This window comes from Pollachius pollachius, assembly GCF_949987615.1.
Source record: "Pollachius pollachius genome assembly, chromosome: 17".
Classification (NCBI taxonomy): domain Eukaryota; kingdom Metazoa; phylum Chordata; class Actinopteri; order Gadiformes; family Gadidae; genus Pollachius; species Pollachius pollachius.
In genome coordinates this window covers 18,824,849-18,849,669 of record NC_136950.1, presented here as the reverse complement: position 1 = coordinate 18,849,669, position 24,821 = coordinate 18,824,849, and the positions used below count along the sequence as shown (strand labels likewise).

The 24,821-nt window shown below is 40.9% G+C and overlaps 2 protein-coding genes across 2 annotated transcripts in view; one reads left to right on the top strand and one right to left on the bottom strand.

The window, feature by feature from the left end:
* Window positions 1-18,739, top strand: part of LOC307088703 (CD276 antigen-like) — a gene marked incomplete at its 5' end in the record, with an annotated part of 47,109 nt that extends 28,370 nt beyond the window's left edge. Inside the window, 5 exons of the mRNA XM_079754655.1 lie at window positions 13,658-13,975; window positions 14,511-14,789; window positions 15,104-15,403; window positions 15,718-15,812; window positions 15,968-18,739. Of these exons, the coding sequence (XP_079610781.1) occupies window positions 13,658-13,975; window positions 14,511-14,789; window positions 15,104-15,403; window positions 15,718-15,812; window positions 15,968-16,066 (1,091 nt within the window). The 3' untranslated portion in view covers window positions 16,067-18,739. The remainder of the gene's footprint in view (window positions 1-13,657; window positions 13,976-14,510; window positions 14,790-15,103; window positions 15,404-15,717; window positions 15,813-15,967) is intronic.
* Window positions 1,638-4,364, bottom strand: LOC307088467 (uncharacterized protein; the record flags this gene model as incomplete). Its single annotated transcript, XM_079754363.1, has 7 exons — window positions 1,638-1,756; window positions 1,992-2,175; window positions 2,368-2,587; window positions 2,970-3,043; window positions 3,296-3,379; window positions 3,719-3,879; window positions 4,193-4,364. The coding sequence occupies 7 exons, from the start codon at window positions 4,362-4,364 to the stop codon at window positions 1,638-1,640; spliced, it is 1,014 nt and encodes a 337-aa protein (XP_079610489.1).
* Window positions 18,740-24,821: the final 6,082 nt, after the last annotated feature.

Sequence of the window (24,821 nt, the reverse complement as noted above, 5' to 3'; positions counted from 1 at the left end):
TTTGGAAATGTGTTGACCACTCAAAAGAACTCTAGGATGAATAACCAGCAGCTCTTTGGCCCCTCAGATGATGGAAGAAGGGTAATATATGTTACATAGACCATGTGAAAGCTGTGGGTAAAAAGACCAACAAAGAGCCCTTTAAGTGTCTCGATAAGTGCTTTGTAATCCAGCATATTGTTAAATTGCACTCAACTGCAACTCATTAATTACTTTGTAATCTTTCTTCACTAAATAGTTCAGGACGCGTTTACTGAAAACTTTGACTACTTAACATTGACTATGTCCAAAATCAAGCCAGAAACAAACGGTTGAGACTAGTTCCCCAAAATGAGGTAAACCAAAGTAACTAGTATGTAGATACAAGACACATCCGCCGTTGTTGTTTTTTGTGTTGCACTCCCAGCAGAAACAAAATTGTTTCAGTGAATATGGATTAGTATTATAAACACTGGATTTTTGGTCTGGGAACCGAAGCGCAGGAAAGGTGTAACATTATGCATGCCAAGCTGAAGGGCTGAACTCGGCAAGAGGTTTTTAAAGCTTTAATATTACAAAAGAAAACCGTAATCTACTGGCATTTTCTATTATACTATATTGGCCTGGCTCGACTCGGATTGACTCTGCGTGGAAATCCATTGCGGCTAAAATGGGTGACCAATCACCACAAGAACAGGTGTGGCAGGACCCATATGAAAGTTTACCATGGTAAATGTACCATGGTAAACTATGGTACATTTTGTACCATGGGATTTTTGACAAGTACCATGGTAAATGTACGATGGTAAGGTACCATGGTAAATGTACCATGGTAATTGTACCTTGGTATACCATGGTATACCATGGGATTTTTGACAAATTTACCATGGTACATTTACCATGGTACCTTTACCATGGTACCTTGTCATGGTACTTTTACTATGGTAATTACCATGGTACATTTTACCATGGTACATTTTACCATGGTACCTTTACCATGGTACATTTACCATGGTACCTTGTCATGGTACATTTACTATGGTAATTACCATGGTACCTTACCATGATACCTTACATTTTACCAAAGTTTACCATAGTAAATGTATCATAGTAAGTGTGCCATACCATTGTACAAGGAGTGGTAGCTGTCAGGTTGGCTCTGTATCATATGCTTGGCAACAGCATCACAGAACTTAGATAATCTGAAAATTATGAAATGTGTCAGTCAAAACAACACCATATTTTCCTGCACGACTTTGGTTATGTATAAGCTAGGCTTTACGTAAAAAACACAAATGCTTAGATACAATGAATCGTTTTATTTAATTATATTACAACTCAAGAGGACCAGAATAAAAAATACAAAGGTTATCCATTTTCTACAAAAAAGATAAGCTACATGAATTAATAAGTTCCTCCCTATATGACCAAATATATTCACAACCGTGCAATATTTAAAACAAAAAACAAACCACACATGAACTGGTGCATTAACATAAACATGATATTCTATCAAGTACAGTTGCAGTATCAAGACTATCACAGATGTACATGTTGTGTCCTGTTTGAACTCACTGGTTTAGCTGTTGATATATAAATGTAGTACTTACAGATCGAACTTTTCGCTAACATTCTGATTAAAATCTCCATATATAGCATTAAGTCCGGTCAGACTTCTCTTTACGCCGCAGAATTTTGGCTGCATTCGACAATTTTTCCCTCATGAAGCGCCTGATGTCAGCTTCCGCTGCCTCGGGGAAGACCTTGCGTGCTTCAGCTGTGCATAAAAAAACAAAGATTCAGTAACACTGCCCCTTGTAGACATTGACAACTGAATGCAGGGATTAATTAACGCAACCATTTTGGTGGTTCATGTATTTATATATACTAGTCACAGATCACATGCGAGAGTACCACCAACACAAATAGCATGTTTGGGATATCAATGTTACTACAGATAAAATATGTCATAAGGTTAGCAAAAATAGGTAAGAAAGGCAATTGCTAATTACCAATAATTTCCATGACATGCTCACGAGGCAGTGCCGCCTTGACGTTGGCTGCCTTCGTTGAGGATAACCCCGACACGCTGTGTGTCGCCATATATTCCGTTGAGTAAATCCCGTGCATGGGGTCATTCACAAATTTTGGTGCCGAGGTCCGTGAAGATCTCGATTTCACAGATTGAGAGATGATCTGAAAAAAAGTCTCCATGATTTGGTTTCCTTCCCAACATATGACCATTTATGGAACAATGACAAGATTATGTCAACACATAGTAGATACACTTATATATAAGTGTATGTATACAATACAAGTCCTGCAGCTAGAAGATGAATATTATTATTCATAAACATAGCCACACAAGAAAAAAAGTTAAATACGTACCACAGAATCATTTGAGGCAGATTCATCTTCATTGGTTACATCCAATGGTGTTGATGGTTTGGCCGTATTGGCCGCAATAGGCGGTTGACACCTTCGTGCCTGCTCCACTGAGGGCGCTGCCGATCTCACCAGCATCTCTGCTCTTATGCCCAGAATCTCTTGTCTGATGCCTCTCATTTCATTCACCATTGCCTGCATTTGTCGTACTGCTTCAGCACATCTGCATACGTAAATTAATGTTGCATTATTTACTTATTTCGTGATGATATACAATAAATCTGTTACCCTTGCTAATATCCATGTCTGGTTGGTCAAATAACCATTCAATCAAATTCCATGCACTTGACAATCATGATAAAAACTGGATGTATCCAGCACCATATGAAAGGAAACCCATACTACTGATATATGTGCTATGGTATGAACCAGATTAGACCACAATAATTAGTTCCTTTTCTGAGACAAAATTACTTAAATTATTATGGTAATGCATATATTATGTTTGTAGCATTCAAGGAGTCACCCTACATTAAATAATAGATATTGCAGTAGGTGCATGGCATCAAGTAACCTTTAATTAGCAGGTCTTAATTTCCATTTACCTTTTGCCACAAGGAGTCTCAGTTGAGCCAGCTGGGGTCTCAGTTGCAGTTATGGCAGAGTTGTCAATATCCAACTGAAAGACATGAATTTCATTTGCAAAAGCCCAGTTAAAACTAAGTGATTGAAAATGTTTGCAATAAATAAAACAGGTTTTCATGAACCATATCTCAAGAAATATTGATATATATGTATATGCCTCTGAGAATAAATGATCTACAATAAACAGTTATTCATGTATTTATACATAGGACCACTTGTATGTTAATTCCAAATGTTCACCATATTCCCTCAGAATAGCTCAGCCTAACATAATGAGAAATCTCACTTGTGGATTTTTGTACTTCTGCAAAATACTTTTGCTGGCACTTTGTGCAGTTGATGCCTGCTTGCGTTTTGACTTGGTCTTCGGCTGCAATAAAAAAAAGTAATTAACATATATAATAGCCATTATTGCATATGCACCAGCATTTAAATAGCTTCTTATAAGATTGTTATTAAGATAAAGGATACCAAAACACTGATCAAAAGGATAGATAAATAAGCTTTTATCAGAAGTAATAATAAGATATGAGATAACTATGAGGCTATTTGACCATTTTGTTCAGATTAGTTAAAAAAAAAAAATTGGTCGACAATTATTAAAGCTATATACTTTTAATAATGTTTGGAATATTAAATCAACATACTAAATTGTATATAAAATGTTAATTAAAATCTGCATAAGAAGATTCCATGGATACCTCATTACCTCGGCCACATGCTCATCATTTCCATCCTCAGATGGCACGTTCTTTGAATTTGGAATTTTTCGCCTTTGGCCTTTTCCACATTTAGATGTAGGTGTGACTGCCACATCCAGAAGGCCTAACTCCGCTTTCTTCCTCACTTCGACCAGTTCTCTCCTATCCTCTATTAAATCGGGATTAAATAGAAAGAACATCAGATAATGCATATAAGACATAATTAACTTCCATTTAATAAAGTTGCAACAAGCTTAGCTGCATGAGAACTAGATCTAGGCGATAGGCCTAGTAGATGCATATATATATATATGCATGCATAGGTGTAAATTATTTACGGAAATTACTGCACGAGCACACTGCAGTAAATTAATAGATAGGCCTACATCTAACTGATATAATTAAGTATGCCTATATACGGTACTGTTATAAGTTACTATAGGTCCAAATAGAACATGATTTTATGTAATTGTCAGTCTTACCTCCGGTTGCCATTATTTTGGCCGAACAAAGTTTAACTTTTCCATTTCGTTCCCTCCATCGCACGACATATTCTTGTGCTTCATTCTGCTCGTCAAATTCTCCCTCAATCCAGGAGAGCTCACCAATGTCGACAGAAAAATCATCAAAGGCAAAAACAGCTAACACTACCATCGTGTTAATATTGATAGTTCTTCAAGTCAGACTACTTCGAACCGCGACCGTTAGTGCTCCGCTGCGAAAGGCCGCCACAATATTTAAAAAGCACCACTCCGGATAAGCGGTAGGTCCTAAAACTCGGACTCACGTGATAATTAGCTGTCTAACAGGATCATGCAAAAATGAATATGCAATTTGCAAACTGACTACACTCAATAGCTCTGTGAGTAATGGTCCAAGCGCGAAAAATAAGCATTCGATATTCAATATTCCGCATTGTACCAGATTTCATCGCACATGCGCACACCTGCGACCGGAAACTGGAGTGCGATCCAGAACGAGGATTGCGTCAAATTGATTGAGATGAAAGAGCAATGGCGACCTATCTGTAGTTGTTTTTAAGAGTGGGATCGAGAAATGGATCGTGGGAGAAAGATTCCGCCATCTTATAAGCGATATTTATCTGACGAATCACAAGATATTCCTCGGACTACTGAGTTATATCGAAAGCTTCCGAAGTCGGCGAGGACGGAACCGACGTCATCGTCAGATTCTGAAGATGAATTACAAGGGTTGCCGCCTGCGTCTGCATCAGAGATTTCAGAACAAGAACTTTCAGAACAAGAACAAGTTGTACAATGTCAAATAGAGTAAGTATAAGTGGATCGGTGTAACTTACACCTGATTCCATTTATTACCTGAGCAACTTTTTAACTGTTTAAGGCTTAAGCTGCTCATGCAGCAATTTTTCACCCACAGTGTGATTTTAGAAATGTTATTTTGGCAAAACGTTCTGTAATGTTGGCTCCATGAGTAGATGTGTGATCATATGTTAGAAGGTAAATGCAATGCTATAATGTGCAAATGTTGATGGTATAGTAATATTAAGTTACATAACACAGCCATAATTGTCCACACAAGTTTCACCCATTTGGCTACAAAATGGCTTATATAACCACGGCAGGGCTGGTAATTTATTGCATAATATAAGTTATGTGCTTATATTTATACAGGCATGAACGGGTAAATCACAATCAGGGTCAAAAGTAAAAAATAACACTGTTACATGAGATTTAATATATTTTACAGTGTAAGAAATAAACCTTGTAAGTAAAATCTTCCATGTGATACTTAAATAACTTAGTTAAAGAAAAACGTATTCAAATCTAAACATTCTGGATACAATTAGTCATTTTATGATCTGAATTCCATTTTTATGAATGTTCATTTTACATATCTTAATGTTCAGTCTGTATATTCTTTGTTTAATATTTATGCAATATAGTGATTTTTATTCATCTATGGTGCATTGGGTCAATTTATAATTGGCTGAATTGAACTGCATGGTGTTGAATTATTAGTTTATGACACACACGTCCTTTTTTATTTATGGTACTCTATATTTAGTCTATCGAGGCAGTAAAATAATCAGTGTATAAGCAATAACTCATTCTCTCTTTAAAAAATATTATTTCATTTAATTATATAAATCATTATTTTCTATGTCAAACATTTGTATGCGTCTTATGTGACATGTTTTATAGGTATAATATAAGTGTCAACATGGTACCATATGGTCAGTTACTGTGTAACTGACGCACAAATATTTCCATTAATTTTCCCTTTATGTATATTTTTATATATTGTCTTTCTAGTGACATCAGTGATTCATCTGAAGATGTCTCTGCTGGCTCTGGACCAGAAAGGGGATTACAAATGGAAGTTGGAAATATGGATGAACATGGAGGCAACACATGTGACAGTGATCTACTACAGCATACGGTAGGCCTACATTATTTTCCATATTTTTTAATGATGACCTATGCGATATATCAACAATTAATGAAACTGTGTACAATGTTAAAGTTAAGTAAAAAGGACATTTCACCTAAAACAATACTGGAATAAGTTTGATAAGCGATAAGAAAAGGAGCTGAGAGAGAAAAGGAGAATGCAGAATAAGGCTATTCTTCAACTTTGGTGAGACATAAGCGATAATGATTATGTTAACAAGATGTGAATCCTCTTCAAAGCAGCAGTGTTCATAGGCCGGATAGAAAATAATGACCAAGCCAATGTAGCCATGGAACCTTGCATTAATACTAATCCTGATATTTCATTTCCAGAATGCTCAACAAGAAGAATATGACGGCGCAGAGCAATATATAGCAGGGGATGGCCACGAACATGGACAGCCTGGCTTTCGTCAGGTTAGTTTATATATATAACTTGTCTGTTATAACAAGTAATGTGTAAAAACGGGTGACTTTTTAGTTTTACTTAGAGAACCATATCAAGGTGTAGCGTGCCGAGGGTGTAAGTGGCCAAATCGTATCGCTGCCATGAAAACTGTAGCGTGCCAAGGGTGTATGTCTTAATTACACACTGCTCTGGGGCCCACACCGTAAACTAAACACAGTATACGGTGTGGGGCCCCTACCCCCCCCCCCCCCCCCCCTCCACGGATTTACTGCGCCTGTGCCACCCCATACAAATGTATGATCAAACTACCAATACAATTGAAATATATATGGCATCAGCCTCTTGGTAAATATACTGATAACTATAATTCAAAAAACCACCATGGTCACAAACTGAAATATCACTGTACATGCTGCCTCAAGTCTCTCTTTACATTCAATATATCGTCTAGTTGCCTAATTGCTGGTCGCATAAATCTATTACAGTATTCCTCTTATCCCCAAGCTAATTCTTTACATACCACTGCTGATTCCTCTCAATATACCTCCAAAATACAGCTCTCTGACCTAGACCTCCAAGACAAGCTTATTCCCACATTTTACCTTCCTGATACTGCACAAATACTTATAAAAGAAAATAGCAAAGACTCAAAGACAAGAGTAAAGAGGTGCGCTGATGCTGCGCTAAGAGGAGAAGGTTACTAAAGAGGTGTGTGGATGCTGCGCTAAGGGGAGAGAGGTGCGCAAACGTTGCGCTGAGAGAGTGTTAGAGGTGCGCTGATGCTGCGCTGTCCCCCCAACTCCAACTGGCTTTCTGGCTCGATGTAGGGCCTTTGATACCCACATCCGAGTGACGCTACCCCTAAACTGACCAATGAGCGTAACTGAAATGAAAGAAACTGTATTCATACACTTTAAAATAGGGCCAAAATGCTCATCATTATCCTTCGAACTACTGGGGAAACTTGCTACATAAAAAAAAAAAGATACATAAACTATTCATTAATATACTGGCGATAAATACTCGAATCCTCTAAATCTTCTCCCGAACTTGCTTCTTTCCTCTCCTGGCAGATGTTTACTACGCAATCTCACCCACGCGCCCCCTGCCGTTGTATTTCTTCCTACCATTATGCTAGTTCCCATATGCCGTGCTACTTCTTATCATTCCGCTAGTTCCCCTATGCAAATTCGCAACAAAGGCATGGCATTGATTCAACAGACCCCCACCAACTGCAGCACCTTTCAGCCCTGACCTAAATGGTTATAATTTTTGGTGATTGATCTTTGTAACTGTTGTGCAATTATATAATTGTATAATTGTTTAACACTTCTTAACAATATCTATAATGCAAATTGTTATGATCTGTATATGGGATAACAATGATTTGTTGTGTAGCAAGTATTGGATAAATGACAATTATCAGCATAATACCTATTAAAGTGCAATATTTGTTGATGTTTTTTCAGGAGAAGCTGTTTGATGAAAAGCACTTTGACAACAACAACCCTGTCTTTGAAGGAGCTGATGTTTCAAAGGGACAACTGCTAGCGATGCTGATGGGGTTGTGCCTAAGGCACGGATTATCTGGTGTTGCCATGAAAGACCTTCTCGATTTGTTTAATACCGCCATTCCAGGATGTGTTCCCTCAAGCAAGTGGTACTTGGACAAAGCTTTCTTCAATCTGTCCGACAAGGCAGAGTTGCATTTCTATTGCACGGACTGTGTAGGATACATTGGCAAAGGACCAGACTACCATTGTGAAACTTGCCTGAAGCATTGGCACAAGGAGGAACTTCTCAAATCTGCAAGTTACTTTCTGGTGATGCCTTTAGCCGATCAGCTCAAAAACATCTTGCCACAGTCGGCACTGCGGGGCCACTTTCGACATGATGAGAGTGTAGGAGACATAAACACAGGAAAGCTATACCAAGATCAGGGTGATTTTATCGACAATCCGGACAATGTCACCATATTCAGTATTGGCCAGTATTCTCTTTGGCCAATACTCTGCACAATAAACGAGCTGTCACTGGACGAAAGAGGCAAATCCATTATGTTGCATAGGTTGTGGTTTGTGCGGCACAAACCCCGGGTCGACACCTATTTCGCTCCGTTCATTGCTGAGCTCCAGAGTTTACATGAGAATGGTGTAGCTTGGATCGATAGTACTGGCCTGCAGAGGAATAGTAGAGTGCATGCACTAGTTTGTGTCTGTGATGCTGTGGCGCGGGCCATGATTCAAAACTTTAAACAGTTTAACGGAAAATATGGATGTGGCTTTTGTTGCCATGAAGGTGAAGTTGTTGACAAGGGAAAGGGGCACACCAGGGTGTATCCTGTACAAGCTGATATAGTACCGTTAAGATCCATGGCGAGCACAGTTGAGTTAGCCGAAAGAGCAACTGAGAGCGGCGAAGCTCAGATGGGTGTCAAAGGGGCGAGTCCTTTGTTTCTGTTACCTTCCTTTGACTTTGTCAAAGGATTTGTACCAGATTACATGCATTCTGTGTGTCTAGGAGTCGTTAGACAGTTTACCAACCTGTGGCTTGATGGCAAGTATAGTGCCGAAGAATATCACCTACTCCCAGACCAAATGAGACAGATTGACAGTGCCCTATGTGAGATCAAGCCCCCAAGTGAAGTCAGGCGAAACCCAAGACCGCTTTCTGAGAGAGCCTTTTGGAAAGCCACTGAATGGAGAGCGTTTCTGTTGTTGTATTCCCCAGTTGTTATGAAAGACTTTCTACCCAGGAGGTTTTACAAACATTGGATGCTACTTGCATTTGCGTTACATATTCTTCTCTCCTCCGTGACAACGCAGGATCAGGTCAACTGTGCAGAACTGTGTCTGGTCCAGTTTGTGGCACAGATTCCTCAACTGTATGGCATCGAACACTGCTCATATAACTCTCATTTGCTTGTGCATCTGGCACAGAGTGAGGGACTGGGGGTCGTTGTGGGCCAACTCTGCATTTGTATATGAAGATGCAAATGGTAAGTTACTTGATTTGTTCAATGGCACGCAGGCGGTACCTTGTCAGATTTTCAAGTACTTCTTTGCCAAGCAGAGGTTAATTCGTTCAGGAACTGCAGTGTTTGAGGACGCACCAAGACCAGTCTGTGAGCTTTTTTGTAGATTAACCGGTTTGGATTATTTGACGAAGGCAGGAACTGTCATTGCCAGGCACATAGTGATGTTGGGGAAATGTAATTACAGGCAGTTATCTGCGTGTGAAAGAGTTGCACTGGAAAATAGATTCCCATTAAACGATTATCTGCACAATATTCCTTGTCGAATATTCAAACGTTGTGTTGTATAGAAAATGTTACTGACAACCCAAGGCTACGCAGCTGGCTACAAGAGAAACAATTCTGTAATTGCAACAGAAGGAACATATGGGTTGATAGCTTCTTTTGTAGTCTTATCCAAAGTCTGTCAATGCGAACAAGATTGTTCATGCTCAGAGTTGCTTATATATTATTATGAGTTGTCTCCGACGCAAAACCAATTTGTCTTCTATGACGGTGATATCAATGTCAATGTGTCAAAGTTCCTTGTTCAGGTTGAGAACACTGGACGTTTGATGGTGTGCACCTCAAGGGAAGTGAAGGCCAAGTGTACTCTTGTGGAACATGCTAACCGTGTCCACGTTGTAAAAATGCCTGCATTTGAAAGGGACTAAAAATAAGTTTCTTTGTGATAATCTACACTGCTCATTCGTTCATATATAGTTATTCTATCGAGAGTTTTCGGTCAAATTGACAAAACTTTATGTTAGTAAACTTCAGAGTAAGTTTTTAACTCATGTTGCTTATTTTATTAACATATGATTCAACAAATGGTGTACAGGAGTAAACGGTTTAACATTTAAAATGTCATTTCTATTATGGATTGTGTTTTGTTCTTACCGTGCCAAATGTTTGCTTCCACTACATTGCAATTTGCAAAAGTGTAAAAGAGAATTTCTAATGAGGAATGTGAAGCCAAACGTATTGTGCACGACTATTTTATAATGTTCATGTCCTTCATATGACTTGTCTCTTAAAGTACACTGATCTTAATCGTACATGAAGCATACATAAGTGGATGATATGTTGGTATCTATAAGTTATCACAAATGAACGTTGATGCTGTTTAAATAAATACATCAATGATCAATTGTACATCTTCATAAAATGTGATTTGCTGTGTCTCCAAAAGTATATTCCTTTTTGAAAGCAAATAAATCATTTATAATTGGATATGCTTGTGTCTTGATGTTATTACACATGTACCGTTGTGCTGTTTAAGAAAATACATTCATAGTAAAAGTTCCATGTAACATGATATTGTGCATTATGAAAGGTACAAGGGATAGAGAAGGGGGCCCAGGACAATAGAGGACTTTGTAGTGGCGAGGGGTACTGACTTTGGCAGGGACTCTTGCTGGGCTAGTTTAATTTTGACAAACATTCTACATCATGCGTGATATATTATCAGAACTTATATCGACTTTCTGACGTATAGATCTAGATCTTCAGATTGTTTTATTCAAGAAACTCTTGGTTTCAATATCTATTTTGTAAAGTAAATCCACGCAGATTATTTCCAAGTGAAGTGTATTCCCTTCGATGTAACATGTCATACACAAAATGGTGTCGAAACTGGCAGCAGTTTCGACACCATTCAAATATTCAGCATTGTTTTGAATATTTTACATTTCCAAAATACCATATGGCATACTGTGGTACATTAAGCCTAAGTACCATGGTACTTAGCGATGTACCATGCTTTACCATGGAACATTATACTCATGTACCATGGTACACGATGGCATCGAGCAATGTACCATGATATACCATGATACAGTAAGTTATGTACATGTAAAATTTCACATGGGGAATTGCATTGTTCTTTTTTCTTTTGTTTTTTGCCTCCAATAGCAAACATTCCTTGAATGGTTGAGCTGTAATGCAGCAGGCCCAGAGGCACGAGAGTGTGATGACCTTGCTCTGGATTGTTGTGCAGGGGATTGTGGAGGCGTGCCTCAGGTGTGGCTGCAGGAGCTGCAACACACCTTATGTCAATTCCATTCAGGCTCCTCCACACTTATTTAAGATGGCTGCCAGGCAATCTCACTCTCTCTGATCCTACCCAGACAGCAGGGGTTTTGGCTTCTTTAGATGGATCTGATATACTACACTACATTATTCACACGCAACCATACACTGCAGACACTACTGATAATACTGATACATACTGGTACATTGTTTATCTTTATCTCTTTATAGAGGTTATTGGTTCTAAATAAATATACTTCAGTTAAACTTCCTGTGTGGTCTCCCCTTTTTGTCATGAACTACAAGCTAGTTCATGACAAGAGGCATGAAGAAGGAATAACATGACAGCCCTCAACAGAGTTCTGGTCCACACAGCCGTGTTTCTTATGGTGGAGGTCCTCATTCAGGGAAGTAAGCTTGACAAATAGCTGGTGTCACCTTGTTGTTGAAAGTGTGTCAACACACACTTATTGCTGCTCTTTTATTTTACAGTATAGCCTTCCGTAAAACAGGGTTGATTAGTTTAAGAGACATTTAATACATTGAAGATTGTTTGACATGCCCTTATGTAAAACCATTATTACGTCCACCAATTTGAATACACCTGATGGGAATGTGGCATGACGAGATAAATCCTCCAATTTGAGAGACAACCTCTAAACAACCAGGCATGACGTCACTGCAGTCCACCTGCACAGGTGAGGTAGGACGGGCACCGCAACATATTTCTCTCTCCTTGCCTCCTCCTCCTCCTCCTCCTCCTCCCCATGAAGGGAATGTGGCTCAGTTCAAATGATCATTCCACTCTCTGGTTGAGCTGCTCTGCAGCCGACTGAGAGGCTTAAGAGTCAGAAAGGATCAACAAGATGAGAGAACTCAACAGAGTCCTGGTCCACACGGCCGTGTTTCTTATGGTGGAGGTCCTCGTTCAGGGAGGTAAGCTTGACTAACTGTATGAACTAATATGGAGAACGTTTCATTTCTTCTGATAATTTAAAAATCTAGGGGTAGAACCTAAACCCTTTCATCTTTCCTAAAATCAATCCTGTGTTTATGCCGGTCTCTGCCAACCACTTAGTGCGCGTTCCACTCTGCTCCCAACGCAGGTAGAGATATTTTTGTGACGTCAAAGTGTCTTTAGTATACTCTTCAACGTCCCGACAAAGGGACACTGGTGGCGAGGTGTGTGGGCGTGTGGAGCTCTGTCCGAGCAGCGGTTGATATCCGCGACCGAGAGAGGGTTAAACTCCTCAGACTCTTAGCAGGCTATAACACCGCGTTGTGTGCTGCGTTTCATGACCAACATCGCTCATTATAACGCTCATACACAATGAGGGTAGACTATAAATTCTTACAAAGTTCCTTGGGTCGTAACCATGGGGATGACACGCCCCTCCTTTGGTTAGCAAATTGGTTGGCAGAGGCTTACAAAACAGAACATTTCCTCTAATAGTGATCAAATGGAATAGATAACTGTGTTGAAGATCATATACAACATATTGCAGCTTTGGAACAACAAAAATAATTGATGACGATTTTGGGTTCACTACCTCTTTTAGGAACAACAGATCACGGAAACATAAGGTACAATATAATAGTTTTGCAGTACATTATATGATATTACTACTGCAGTTCATATTTTTGAACTCTAGTCATACAGAAACCATTTGAAAATTCCACCAGAGGATAAACCTGCCTGATTACATTCACTAGCAGTCAAGCATTATTTTCTGAGATAGAAGTGAAAGTGAAAGTGGTTTGGTGCAAGTGGAAGTTTGGTATATACTGTTTATCACATTGTTTACATGTAGTGACTTATGCAGTGCTATCACTATGACAATACGCTAAGGCAGCGGCTCTGCTGGGACACGCCCGATCCTGTATTTCACGCCCGTGGGTATCTTTCCAACATTTTACCCAATCACCAGAACCGCTGAGCTCTATTACTTGAAACTTTGAGGTTACACCTTTCCCTCACAGTTACATATGGCTTTTCCAAAAAATGAATAAGAACTGTGTGCTGTTCTAACATCCAACCACGGATGTATCCTCTGATCTCCAGACACCCAGGTGGGCTGTGTGTTTGGGGGGAGCTGTGTGCTGCCTTGCCACTTCCAGCCAAACAGTAATACGACCCTCCACTGGGTCAAGGAGAATGGGAAGAACGTTCAGGTCCACTCCTACTACAATGACCAGGATCAACTGGGATACCAGGACCCTCTCTACAAGGGAAGGACCTCCCTGTTCCATGACCAGATCCCAAGGGGCAACGCATCCCTTCGTCTGTCCAGGGTGAACCTCCAGGACCAGGGCAGGTACCTGTGTTACGCCAGCACTTCACAGAACGACCAGGAGACCTTCGTCATCCTGGCGGTGAGAGGTGAGCTCAAGTCCTGATGTCATATCCTATTTTAAACAATTATTTTTATAATGCAACCCACTGACGGGTAGTTTGAGCCCAATTATGTTCAGGTTTTCGCAAAAATAAATGTGACCATTGCATAGGATTTAACCAATGTCAAAACAAGTCAATGCAGAAAGTTGTGTTGTTGCGCAGTTATGTAATTTTTCTATGCATCTAAAGCAAATGTGTAGTTGGCTATATATTTTCATAAAGTACAGTTACAAAGATAAATAACTCAGTTAAGGGTCCACTTACACCTCACAAGCTTTACTTTTCAAATATTCCCGTACAATCTGAGACCTGTGTTTTCTTCAACCACAAAATAAAATTGCAACGTTCCCATGTCAGTTGTGTGTGTATTTAGGTATATTTTCTGATGTAACGTTCCTGGTTTGGTTAGCAATAATACCTAACTACGCCATTGATATCAGTAGCAATGCAACTGTAGGAAACCAAATGAGGCATGGTTACTATTAGTTTCTAGTTTTAATTTGGTGCCATGTCATTGCAGCTCCTGATCCAGCAGCTGTTGCTAGCGTGGACATTGTGCTAGTGAACAACACTGTTACCTGTAAGTCTGGAGGAATCTACCCAAGACCACAGCTCACCTGGTCCGTCAGTCCTCGCCCGGCTACCATCCTAAAGAACACAACTGAGGTCCATATCGATGACAAGGGACTCTATGACATCAGCAGCTCCTTAAGGACTGTTAACAATGACACAGAGTCGACCTACAGCTGCTCAGTCCAAAATGAACACAGTGCAAGGAAAGTCACGATCAGGTTACACCGTAAGTCTTTGAATATCAGAAGGGCAACGGTTAGTAATAAAGTGTTGACTTTCGATGGCGGCAACCTGAAGGTGCCTTTCATGTCAGTGGCTGACATAAGAGAGTACTGCTTCAGATGTGTGTTGTGAAAATATTGCGGTCTGCAACATCTACTCCATGGCAGAATAGTCAGACCATTGACATTATTGGTCAGAGATTTGCATTCTCCATTGGTGAAATTAGGGAAAATTGTGTCATGGTCCAATTTCTCTGCAGATTTCATAACAATATCATATGTCTGTCTGTCTGTCCACTCGTGTGTCTGTCTTCGTCAGCTCCAATGCAAAGTGCTCCCGGGATTGAGGTGTTACTCCCTTGTGACGCCTCGGGGCTCGACGACATCACCTGGACCTTCAACCACCACCAGACCATCCTCAGAAGACAAGCAGGACAAGAGAAGGTGGTGGAACCAGAGTGGCAGCAGCGTGTAAGAGACCTGTCTGAATCAGGCAGCCTCCTGCTGTATGTGACCTCATCAGCCCAGAGTGAAGGGACGTACAGGTGTACTCTCAGGTACGCAGACGAAGAGGACGTAACCCACATTGAACTGAAGATACTGGAGGACCCTGTTGAAGGTAGGCTCTTGGTGAAAATATAAAATCAATCTGTGTTATGCTAAACCATCTGTGGTGTGAAAAAGGGACATTGCGTTTTCAATACCTTGCTGATGCTTGGGGGGGTGGGGGGGGGGGGGTAAGACAAGGGTGTCCATTGTCTTCTTTACTGAACCATGTTCAGTAAAGAAGTGGGCCTGTAACTTATGAGCCACCTTAGACAATGTGTTTAAAACATGTTTAAGGTGAAGGTATTTGGATGTGTATTGCAGTCATTGTTATGATTGTTATTATTATTTTAGAAAGAATAAGCAACATTCTCTTTTTCTGTTCAGAGGGATCTTCCAGCACACTTGGGATCATTTTAGGAGTCTTGCTTCCCGTTTCCGTTTTAATCATCGCCATCATCATTTATTTTATCATAAAAGAGGTAAAACCAGTACTTACACCTTCATTAATAACATGTTTACTACACTTTTTTATTTTTTCTCGAGTTCCTTCTGGGTAATTTATGAATGTGGGACTGTGTAGTTTTACAAATAGGATTATGAAGCTATTATTAATATAACTTCTTGTTACTCTTAGGCCAACGAAGGACGAGGAATGAGCTCAAACCACCAAAGTACTGAACCCTCTCCTCAGGAAGTCGTTCCTCTGTCTGAGATAAAGGGTTCAACCTCCTGACTTTACTACCGTACCATCAGACACAGCAGGGTAAGACCGGGGTCACAGGTGCCAGGATCCGTTTTCCCGTTGTAATTCAGGGGTGTTACAGTGGAATGGGGGGGGTCCTACCTGCCTGCCTGCCACCCGCCAACCGTGACATTAAATGTAAATGACAAATTTATATTTTTATATTTAGGTCATGAGTAGTCTAGAATTCTTATGATGTACTTTATCTATTATTGTTATTATTATTATTATTATTATTATTATTATTATTATTATTATAAACAAGACTTTGAGGTGTTTTATTATAAGAAATCTCCATGTTCCCCCAAGTTTCCCTTATTGTTTGCAGCCCAATCAAACAATTTACTTTTTAATTTAAGTTTTTACAATTAAAATAACTCTTTCCACTCAGAATTCAATATAACGTACCACTAATTGCTTTTAAATAATACCTTTTGTTTGATTAAATTGTATTTTTCTTCAGTTTATTTAAAATGTACAATCCCTTTAGCTTTTTCACTGTAAAGCACATCATTGCTTGATGTAAGAAATGTGCTATACAAATAAAATTGCCTTGCCTTTCCTTACATAGCAAATGTATCCGTAACTCGTATTGCATATACAAGTCCAAAGACAAAAAAAATACCAAAGACAATAAAATGACAAACGGGCAGCCGTGAAGTCTAATCAGTCCAGTTAAAGGTTGGTGTGTCCTGGTCCTGTCAGCAGACCAACAACAGTTAAAGCTGACAGAGGACGACACAGGCAATGACGGAACCGGGCAGTGTTGAGGTTCAGACGGTCGTGTTACTGACGGGGCTGGTCGTCGTTGAGGGAGGTAAGCTGGACCGGATATAAACCGTCTCTCTGGCAAGCCTAATATCAAAAGTCACAGACAATAGTCACGTTTCCATCTAAAGGTGAAGCGAATCTTTAGAAAATTCGCAAAAAGAAAATTAGAATTAGGTGTGTTTCCATCAAGTGGTTTTAGCGGAAAACTACACACATTCCAGGGCTTGTTGTATCCTTTTGATAACATGCTCTCTCGTGGGTCCTGATATATAGTAGATTGCATTGTTGTCTAAAATAGCTGTAATGTTTTTTTCTTCGATGAGAGCAAGGAAAAGTTTTACCTCTTCAGCGGTCCACACACGTATCTATTATTCGTATTGGCCATCTGTTCCATGGAAGTATTCAAAGGATACATTGTACATAATTATAATTCGAAATTCGTCCCATCCTTTATACCACAGATACTCTAGGCCAGAGGCGTAGGAATGAGTTTAACATTGGGGGGGGGACACATATCTGAAACCTGACAGATCCGTTAATGGTTTGAACAGAAATATTTCATAAATTAACTACACTGAAAAAATTCACAAATATATTTTATTCTACTAAAAAGATACATTTGTAAATGTAAAGGAAAACACATTTTCAATGGCAGTAATGAACTGATGAATATCAAATCAATTCTTTAATTGCACACTCAATCATCCAGTTTTTTAGAATAAGAAGCGGTGACAAGACGCTGTGTTGCGCTTTCAAAATAAAATAAAATATTGTTCTCCCCCCAGTATCATTTTTAGGTGGGACAAATGCGCCTGTTTCCAATATTGGAGGGGACACGTCCCCTCCGTCCCCCCCGGTTCCTACGCCCTTGCTCTAGGCTCTATAGCATATAACCGTGTTGTCTGATAACAGTTTAATACATTTTTCACAATTTACCAGCTCTCGTTTTGAATACTTCACGCGCCATTCGTTTCAATGGGAATCGCGACGGTCTATACTTTCAACAAAAAGTGTACATATTCATAATTTGAAATTCGCGACAGCCTTTACACCACAGATACTATAGGGTCTATAACATATAACCACGTTTTCTGATTACAGTTTAATGCATTTTTCACAATTTACCAGCTCTCGTTTTGAAGGCTGAACAGACAATTTGAGGATTTATATGCAAATTTTGGTGTTTCCATCACCGTTTACTCATTCTCCAAAATTCCCATAAAAGCCGGGGGATGGAAACGCAGCTAATGACGGCACCGGGCAGGGTTGAGGTTCAGACGGTCGTGTTACTGACGGGGCTGGTCATCGTTCAGGGAGGTAAGCTGGACCGGACATAAACCGTCTCTCTGGCAAACCTAATATCAAGAGTTTGTAGTAGTAATATATATATATATATATATATATATATATCACAATTCACCTATGTTGTTAAGCGTTGTTCTACACCTGGGATGCCAGGGTTATGGCCCGCGGGCCGGATCCGGCCCGACTGTATGTCACATCCGCCCCTCGGGTGATAAGGGGAGAATATATTCATTTATTATTTGGAATAAAAGGGGTTGGGGTTGACTGATGGCTAGTGCCATAGGCATATGGGTGTGTGGAAATATGGGTTGGGGTTGACTGGTGATGACTGGCAAAGTTAAGCCTGTAAAGCCTGAACCAATTTAATGTTTTTAGATAGCTCATATTTGGCTATTTTTTCAAGAACCTTTTTGTTTTACTAATTCCTACTGGAAATTCAATCACATGGCCTATTGTTGGACTACTTTATTCTGGCGCTTACTTTCTGTGACTCGTATTGGCCTACTTCGCCTGGCCTTGTTTTAATTGGCCTAATTATGCATTGACGTGTTTTCATGTGCAAGCCTTCAATAAATATAATAAAAGTAATTAACAGTTTACACTTGTGTTATTTATAGGAAATGTGTTTTATATGCACCTAGTCTATTTTGTTGCATTTCTAATTTATAAATGTAGGCTACTTGCATGGATAGGAAAATGTTACGTTTTTAGAGGGTAACTGTCTCCTGCTTTAGGCTATGTAATTGTACATTTACATTTACATTTAGGGCATTTAGCAGACGCTTTTATCCAAAGTGACTTACAATAAGTACATTAGTCATAAGAAGTGAAACAATATATCGCTGTTAGTACAGTACAGATGTTCATAGAACCAAGTGCAAGTAGTAACAAATGCTAAGCTAACCCATTGCCCGTGTACAGCAATGATAGCAGCTACTGCAGACGCTACACAATTAAGTACTATGAATAAGTGCAATGTAGATTAAGTGCGTACATTAAGTGCCAGAACGTACAACATACAATGGTGGCCGGAAGGGGCTGGGAAGCTATTCAGAGTCGAGGTGAACTCTGAACAGGTGAGTTTTGATTCTTTTGTGGAAGCTGGTGAGCGACTCTGTGATCCTGACATCGGCAGGGAGCTCGTTCCACCACTGAGGTCCCATAACAGAGAAAAATTGTGACTTTGTTGATCGACCTTTGCTTGCTCTTAGCGATGGCGGTACCAGACGTCCAGCTGAGGTAGTTGAGCGGAGGGATCGAGCTGGGGTGTGTGGCTTTACTAATGCTTGGAGGTAGGCAGGGGCAGTTCCATCGACTGCCTTGTATGCCAGTACCATCATCTTGAATCTGATGCGAGCTACTACAGGGAGCCAGTGGAGGTCCCGGAAGAGGGGGGTCACATGGGAGAACTTCGGTAGGTTATACACAAGGCAGGTTTACGAGGCAGGGAGTCCAGCCAGGAGCGAGTTGCAGTAGTCGAGGTGGGAGATGATTAGTGATTGGACTAGAACCTGAGCTGCTTCCCTTATGAGGAAGGGCCGGATCCTGTGGATGTTGTAAAGTGCAAATCTGCAGGATCGGGCCACCGCAGTGATGTTTGCGATGCAGCATAACTGATTGTCCAGTACCAAACAGAGGTTTCTGGCAGTTGGAGAAGGAGATACAGTGATGTTCTCAACAGTGACCTGTAAGTCCATGTGTGGGCAATCTTTCCCTGGCATTAGGAGGGCTCAGTCTTGTTGAGGTTAAGCCATGTCTGCCATTCAGATATGCTTGTTGCAATCAGGGCATTGTCAGATGAGGGGAATGAGAGAAATAGCTGAGTGTCATCAGCATAGCAGTGATAGGAAAATCTGTGTGATTTAATTACAGGGCCCAGAGATCTGGTATAGAAGGAGAACAGAAGAGGCCCCAGTACCGAGCCTTGAGGGACACCAGTTTCAAGCGTGCAAGGTTTGGACAAGGAGCCATTCCATGTTACCTGATAGGTGCGATTCGTCAGGTAGGATGTGAACCAGGAAAGGGCAGATTCAGCAATGGCAAGTTCAGCGAGAGTGGCAAGGAGGATCTGGTGGTTCACCATGTCAAATGCTGCGGACAGGTCGAGGAGAATGAGAACCGATGAGAGAAACGTGGCTCTGGCAGCACGGAGGGACTGGAGTGTGCCTTCTTGAAGCCTGACTGGTGAGGGTCAAGCAGGTTGTTAGATAAGAGATAGGAGGACAGTTGGTTAGCGATGGCACGTTCCAGTGTTTTAGAGTGGAATGAAAGAAGAGATACCGGTCTGTAGTTCTGGATGTCGGTGGTATCAAGGGTCGGTTTTCTGAGGAGAGGCTTTATTCTGGCAGTCTTGAAAGATGCTGGAACAATGCCTGAAGTGAGGGAGGGGTTGAAAAGTGCGGTGAGAAATTGCAGGATGTCGCTTGAGACAGCCGGGAGGAGAGAGGAAGGATAGTGTCAAGGGGGCAGGTGGAGGCATGGTTAGATGTTATTAGCCTGTTGACCTCGTCGGAGGTGAGAGGGATAAATTGGGTTAAGACAGAGGTGGGGATGGGAGGAGGGAGGATCGAGGCAGGGATAAAAGAGGAGCTAATGTCCTTTACCTTCTGGGTAAAGTAGGTAACGATGTCATCAGCAGTGAGGCAGGAAGGAGGTGGAGGGGAGGGATTGTTGAGGAAGGAAGAGAACAAGGAAAACAGTTTCCTGGGGTTTGAGGCGGAGGAGTTGATTTTGGTGCAGTAGAAGAAAGATTTGGCTGTTGACAGAGTGGAGGTGAAATCAGAGAGAAGGAAAAGATAGTGAGATAGATCATTAGGACAGTCTGATCTCTTCCATTTTCTCTCAGCTGCCCGCAACTCTGCTCTATGGGTCTGCAGAGATTCAGACAACCGAGTGGGGGGGGGGGGTGAGGATCGTGCAGGTCTGGAGTGGAAGGGACAGAGGGAGTCCAAAGAGGAGGAGAGGGAGGATAGCAGAGTGTCAGAGGATTCCTCGGTGGATAGTTGAGAGAATCGTTCGACAGAAGGTAGTGAAGCCAGAACAGTTGAGGCAAACGTAGAGGGAGAGAGAGATTTGAGGTTACGGCGGGTGGTGACAATGTGGGGACTAGAGAGGTAGGGGGGAGAGGACTTCAAGGGGAGAGAAAAAGCAACAAAGTGATGGTCAGACATGGGGAGTGGGGTAACAGAGAGAGCAGAGGTGCCACAGGACCTTGTGAATATAAGGTCAAGTTGGTTCCCGGCCTGTGTGTGGGAGGAGAAGGGGATAGTGTTAAGTCAAAGGTGGCGAAAAAGTTGGTTAATTCAGGTGAGTGCAACTTCTCTGGCAGGATGTTGAAGTCTTCGTCTGGATAACGAGTGGTGTGCCATTTTCAGGAAAGCATCTATCTCGTTGCAGAAGTCACGAAGGGGACCTAGAGGACGGTAGATCACCACAATGAAGAGCTTGATAGGAAGGGTGACATTGACAGCGAGGAGTTCAAATGCAGATCTGCCCAAGTGTTCTAGTGGAATGACCTGGTAGGACCACATCGGCGAGATGAGGAGTCCGGTCCCTCCTCCTCGCCCTGATGGTCTTGGGGTGTGTGAGGATGAGTAGACGGCGGAGAGGGCAGCAGGAGTAGCAGAGTTCTCTGGAGTGATCCAAGTCTCTGTCAGGGCCAGGAAGTGGAGGGTCATGAGGGACGCGTAGGCCGAAATTGAGTCTGCCTTCTTGACCGCTGATTGGCAGTTCCAGAGTCCTCCCATCACTTCAAGGTCAGTGTAGGCAAGGGTCGGTGGATGGCACAGATTGGATGGGTTGCTGCGCCAAGCAGAGGATCTATGGTGGCGTCGTCTATGAGTGGAAATCCTGACGATGAGTGAAGTACGACACATAGCTAGATGTAACCCAGGTTACTAGGCCTTTATTAGAAGTCCAGTTTACCAGTTAATTGATAAATAAATTAATAAATTAATATTCCTTATGTGGCAGATAAATGAATAAATAGGGTTTGATTTAAAATAATCTTCCATAAAATGAATAAATAGGATTTATGAATTAAATCTTAAATATGTCAATAAATAGATTAATATACACAAGTTCATTTATATCTGTTAAAAAGAGTATTTTGTTTATTTCAAGTGTGGCGAATGTGCCTTTCTCAAAGTGTACCAAGATTCGGGTGACATGAGGAGTTCACGTAAGGCAACATAGCTTAACCAATCCGACGCCGTCAAGGTGTACCGTCTTTCTCTCTCTCTGCCGGACCGTTGTCGAGGTGGCGGCATGCGAACTTTTTGTTAAAAGAATATAATTATTTGTGTGAGACCCAGATATATTCGACGTTGAATTATTATCGGCGGCGCAGAGAGCGAAGTTGCCGTGGGTTGATTGGCGGACCTTTTGTTTGTGACGGAAGCGAAGGAGAACGTGAGTTGTTAATTAGCGTTAGCTCACGCCATTAGCCACATGTACTTCGTACGTATTACTGAACTCCCGTGTCCTTGTCTTTTCAAAAGCGGAACCTGGACTGATCTGAGCGGTGTATTCTACCTTGTACCCGGAGTGTGTGTGTATGTGATGCTTGAGCCTCTGGTGAGTAACTTTATTGATGTTCGTCTGATGAACAGAGTTGTGTGTATCTGTTAATGTTAATGTGGATTAACGGGGCATTAATTTCATGTATGTTTCAAAAATGTTTTATATTACGTTTTATTTACATTACCCCCACTCTGTGTGTTTAATCTGAGTGAGCGGCGGTAGAAAAAGGAAAAGTATGTTAATGTTGAGAAATGTGTTTATTTACATTTAAAAGTATATTTTAATTATATGAATATTATAGTAACCCTCATTTTGGCCTTTATAGGCTGGGTCTTTTGCTTGATTGGATTGACACCTGGTTGACATCTGCATGAAGATTCTTCTTCCGCTGGGATTTCTCCCGTCTCTGTAGCGGTAGTGGGGAACCTCAGTGGTAGTGGCGAGCTGCCCGAACCAAAGACTTTTATTTTGTTACAAAGATTTTCTGATTTTCCCATATGCTAGATTTATTGAGAAACTGTGGTTGATATCTCATGTTTTTGTTTTTATTTTTATTTTATTTCTTTAAATCCACACAATATACCATATTAAAACTTTACTTGTTGATTGTGTGAGTCCTTTCACTCTTTCACTCAATGCACATTGCAATACCCCTTTCTCCTATAGCGATCTAGATTCTTCTGATTTTTCTGGCCCACGAGTTAATGCACTGATAAATATATAACTGTATCTCCCAGTCCTACCATCGAAGGTTAGAGCTGATGATGGTACAACAGGGTGGCATCCCTGGTCTGCCTCAAGGGACTCCTGTAGTCTTTGTTTCCCGGGTCTTCGTTTGCAGGGTCCTGACGCTAATAATAGCTAGCGTTTAAATGCACAAGGTAGCTCAGGCAGCCGTAGCTCCGCCCACCAATTAAGCCTATTGTCACCTTGTGACTGAAACTAGCCTCAACGACCTCTTACTAAAAACAACGACAGCAGCAAAAACCAACACAGCGGCAATAGGGTTAAAGTTAGTACAACCAATTGCAATGCTAAACACTAGAGTTCTTAGTTTCAAGACTCACCTACAGCCAGATATGAGACAACCTTCTTAAAGACAAATATAAATGTAACTAATTGTAGGCCTCATTGTGGGGCTATTTTGGTGCAAATGCAATTTCTTTTTGATGTGTAGGCCTTCAAGAATAATTTCAGATAGCCTACCTATCATTGTGTTGAGTCAGTGTTTGGCCTTTTCAGTCCGAAAGTGTAATCTGGCCCCCTGATCAATTTCACCCTGGCATCCCTGTTCTACACACTGTTGTATTCATATCGTTTACTGTCTTGGTTGTTCAGGGATCGCTGTCCCTTTAAATGTCAGGAACGTCTCATGATGTAGAGCCCCATGCCGGATTTGTTTACATGCAGCACGTTTTCTCTTCCTGGTTTTCTAACAAAATAAATGAGTCACACATTCGTGTGCTCAACGTGACAAATGATCTTTTTCCATTTAATGCAATTTTCACAAGTTCTTCAATGTTTGGTTTGTTATGCTTGATATTAAGACTACCACCAGAACTCAAACTATCATTTTTTTCTAAAAATAAAGCCCTAAGGTTTTACTTAGAATGTTGAAAATAATAAAATGAAATACAACATGATTTGGGACTGATGTGTGGTTTTACAAATATGATTGAGATGAAGCCATTACTAATGTAACTCTTTGTACTCTTAGGAGAAAAAAAGAAAAAAAAAGCAACGGAAGCCATCAATCCGGTACTTCAACCATCATATAACACCCGTCTGCATCTCCTGAAGTGTAACAATACTTTCCCAGAGACCATCTGGTCAGATTAATCCCAGGTCCTTCTTGTGAGGGAGCACGGCTGGCCAAGACTGAGTAGGTTGTCTGTGTTAAGGGTTAAACCTCCTGACTTTATCACCGTACCCTCAGACATAGCAGGGTTTGACTTGTCATATGTTTATCTATTTAGTCATTAAGAGTTGAAGCAGGGCAGGCCTATTGAACTGCTGGCCCACGGGCCACATCCGGCCCATCGATCATTTGGATCCGGCCAGCAAATTATTAGCATAACGTATCAATCAAAATGCATTTTTCCCCGAAAAAGGTGGTGAGTTCTGTTAATTGTATTTTACAGCTGCAATT